At 40.9% G+C, this 3,772-nt stretch overlaps 1 protein-coding gene and 1 long non-coding RNA gene across 2 annotated transcripts in view; both read left to right on the top strand.

The window, feature by feature from the left end:
• LOC125291183 (cystatin-B-like) overlaps window positions 1–940 on the top strand; it is a 6,053-nt gene extending 5,113 nt beyond the window's left edge. Inside the window, exon 3 of the mRNA XM_048237792.1 lies at window positions 101–940. Coding sequence (XP_048093749.1) covers window positions 101–229 — 129 coding nt within the window. The 3' untranslated portion in view covers window positions 230–940. The remainder of the gene's footprint in view (window positions 1–100) is intronic.
• Window positions 941–962: 22 nt separating this feature from the next.
• LOC125291184 lies at window positions 963–2,745 on the top strand. The gene is made up of 2 exons (XR_007192943.1): window positions 963–1,273; window positions 1,520–2,745. It is a non-coding gene; the product is annotated as an uncharacterized LOC125291184 (long non-coding RNA).
• Window positions 2,746–3,772: the final 1,027 nt, after the last annotated feature.

The following is a 3,772-nucleotide window of genomic DNA, read 5'->3' as shown; positions in this document are numbered from 1 at the left end:
TGTGTCTGTCTGTGTGCGTGTGTGTTTTGTGTGTGCGCATGTCCATCGTGTGTGTGTGTGTGTGTGTGTAACCCTCCAATCTTCTCGTCCTCTCCTGCAGGTGCATGTGGGTGGAGATGACCACATCCACATCCGTGTGTTCCAGAGCCTTCCCCACGCTGGCCTTAAGAAGGAGCTCCACAGCCTGCAGAAAGACAAGACCCAGCAGGACCCAGTCACTTACTTCTAAACACACTAGGGATCGACCGATATATCAGCCGGCCGATACATGGGGCCGATTTTTACGTGTATCGGCATCGGCCGATAAGCGGCTGCGTTCGCCGATATTTTTTTTCCCCGCATTATTTACATACAGGCGTCCACAGGCAGCTCTGTGTTGCTGGAGACACTGCAATTCACGTGCAGACTGCCCCTCCCCCACAAACAGAGTGCTGAAAGCCTGTTCTTCAAGACAACAGTAAACTTTAAACTTTCAAAGCATCTTTTAACTGTTTGACTTAGCTGAAATATTGCCATACACTTTGAAGGTGGAAGCAAGTTTGTGGGTCCAAATGGAAAACGAGAATAATAGATAGATAGGTACTTTATTTAATGCTTAATGCCTCGTTCATAGAACTGCTTGCCATTGTATTTAGGGAGCTGCAAATAGCTAAGTTGTAGGCTAGGCTATCCATATGCAAGCGGTAGCGGTAGCTGTTACAAACACTGGTCATATGTTTAAGTAATACCAACGTTGTTCCGTGGTATTCGTGGGAGTTTTATTCAGCGACCACCTGTGTGTGTGTGTGTGTGTGTGTGTGTGCGTGTGCGTGTGTGTGCCTCCCTGAATGCCTCTTCTATAAAACTGCTTGCCATTGTATTTAGGGAGCTGCAAATAGCTAAGTTGTAGGCTATCCGTATGCATGCAGTAGCAGTAGCTGTTACTTAACACTGGTCAATCATATGATTAAGTAATGCCGGCGTTGTTCCATTGATATTTGTGGGAGTTTTATTCAGCGACCACCTGGCTGAGTTTTGGACGCGTGTGGTGTGTGCGTCTCCCTACCCCTCTCCCTTCGAGCTGGGCGGAGTTGCCATCGCAGTGATATCAGAGCTTTAATAATGAGACGTGTTATATGTAGTTGACTATTAATTCGTGTTAACGTTTACCATGTACCAGACATACCGTGTATGCCTTACTTGTTTAGAGCTGTTTGCTAACCTTATCATTATCAATCCAGTTCAATGGTGGTTCGTCAGCTACCAAACAGAAGTTTGTCTGTGCGCCTGGTCTGTGATTTCATAAAAATTCGTATGATGTTCTGTTTCGGCCTGTTTTAGAGCTGTTTGCTAACCACAATGCATCACAGCTTTTATATGAGAGTTATCAATCCAGTTCAAAACCTGGTGGACGCCGCACGCATCACAGCCATATGAGCTACCAAACAGAATTTGTGGGAGTTTTATCTGCACCACCCGGCTGAGTTTTGACGCCAGGGTGTGTAAAGGCCTCCTTACCCTCTCCCTTCTCGAGCCAAAGGTCTCACTCAGTGGGACACACACGCATCACAGCGATATGAGAGTGCTGCGCTACCAGAAGGAGAGATTTTAAAACTTTGAGAGATGTTTTATACCTTTTGACGTTGATTCCGTTTAGAACAGAAACATCTGACGCCACGTTATTTTCTTCTGCTGATATACAGTATGTTCTGTGGTTGACACATCTGGCAGCTTTTTTAGGAAAATATAGACATAGAAAAATGTAAACCATGCAGGCTTATTGTTTTCTTAAATTATTTAAATGTGTTGACAAAGGACATTTTGTGATGACCTGAATTATGTCTTATAGTCAGCAAGCAATGTATCATCAAGGCTGTGTTGTAAGATTTTGATGAAAGCATTTTGCACAGTTAACCATATCCAGTGCACCCATCCATAAGTTCAATAAATGTTCCTTTTTTAAATTGAGACTTATAACATTTGTTAACATTATGTGTCATTTGTATGATGTAAAGTGAGGGAGCAAAATAAAAGCAGTATCGGCTCAAGAAAATCGGCAGCCTGTATCGGTCATCGGCTAAGGCTGATTGGAAAAAATCGGTATCGGCACTAAAAAATCCATATCGGTCGATTATGATACCATTAAGTAGTATACTGTTGTCCTGAGTGGCGCAAGAAGAGAGAGTGTAGCTATTAGACCAGCCTGCTGTGCAAGTGTACATTTCTACACAAAGTGCCGATCATGATGATATGCTGTTCTGCCTTTCCTCTTTGAACTGTGTAATAAAAGGATTTTATACTCCATACATTGTTGTACCAATACATGCAGTGCCTATGAAAAGTATCCTCTCCCCCCTTGAATATTTCCCCTTTTACTGCTTTCATAAATGGAAACTTGATCAATTTATTTTGGCCCTTTTCTTTTACAATAATTTACATAAAAAAACCTGTTTAATGTCAAAGTGAAAGCAGATTTCTACAAAGCAATGTTAATTAATTAAACATATATAATGCAAAATAAGTGATTGCATAAATATTAACTCCTTTTATAGGCACTGTATATGTGTAACTGTAATGCAAACTAACTTGAGCCCTAAAACTGTAACCAACTTTAGGCTTGAGTTCATAATGTATTCTGTGTACACTGAATTCAAGATGCATTTGATCTGTTCTTTTTTTTATATTAGATTAATTTAGAGTGCCTCTCCTTTATATGAGGTATGCTATATTTATCCCAAGTAAACATTTGACTATTTTTCAACCTTATTTTCTTGTGCTATGGTTTGTTTTTAAATGTGAAAAGTGTGTTTCTGTATTTGTAGGTCAGTGTTTAGTGTGATGATTCTATGAAAGAGTATATATATATATATATATATATAATTAAACTAGTGCTAGCAACAAATATGCAACCTATGTTCTTAGATAAACTGTAGAATTAAAACTATCTGCGTAAGCCACATTGAGTCATAAAATCCCCAGTGGTGGAGTCTGAGTAAGATGATAGTCACTGCTGGCAGGGAGCAGGACCATATACTGTATGAGATGCACTTAAATCAGGGATGCAAACAGCGCGCCTTTTGGCGGAAGTGTCTGATTATAATTTCATCAATGTTAATTCTGTATTAAAATGACTACATAAACACATAGCCTACGTTACAGTCCATGAAACATAGGAAGTTTAAGACAACACTATAAATCAAAAAGCTGCGCACGTAAAAATCAATATAGCACTCGTGATCGTGGGATTGGTCATGGATATTCCCACGGCTGTTGTTGCCTGCGCCACTCGGCCTCCGGCCTCGTGGCTATGGCCGAACCACACCCGTGGGAATATTTTTAACCTTGTTTGTTGCGTCAGTCAGTTTAGTTCAGTTCCGGACAGACAGTATTTTGTCCTGTAATATTTTAGTAGCAGCCTAACGTTATATCCTACTCTACCCCCTTTCCAACATGTAGCCTAATGGTAACGTACGCTAGCAGCTTGTTGACGTCTAGTAGCCTAATGAGCCGCTGTGAAAAAATGTCAGACTTTTTCAAAAAAATGAAAAAAAAGGGACATGCCAAATGTACTTTCTGCATGAAAGAGATTAATTATGCTAACAAGGGAGTGCATGCTCTGTTGAATCACTGAGTGCTATACACAGAGAGAGTGGCTACCATCATATCTACCCAGTGTGGCCCAGCTCCTCTGTCAAGACAAGCCAGCTACCAGCCAAAGTCAGGCCCCAGCAGACAGAATAAGGGAAGGAACTGGGACTGTGTATTTTCATATTTAACATTTTTGTGTGAATAG

The sequence above is a fragment of the Alosa alosa genome, chromosome 2 (genome assembly GCF_017589495.1).
Source record: "Alosa alosa isolate M-15738 ecotype Scorff River chromosome 2, AALO_Geno_1.1, whole genome shotgun sequence".
NCBI classification, from domain to species: Eukaryota; Metazoa; Chordata; class Actinopteri; order Clupeiformes; family Clupeidae; genus Alosa; species Alosa alosa.
Note: the sequence above shows the minus strand (reverse complement) of the source record. Positions and strands in the feature narration are given on the sequence as shown.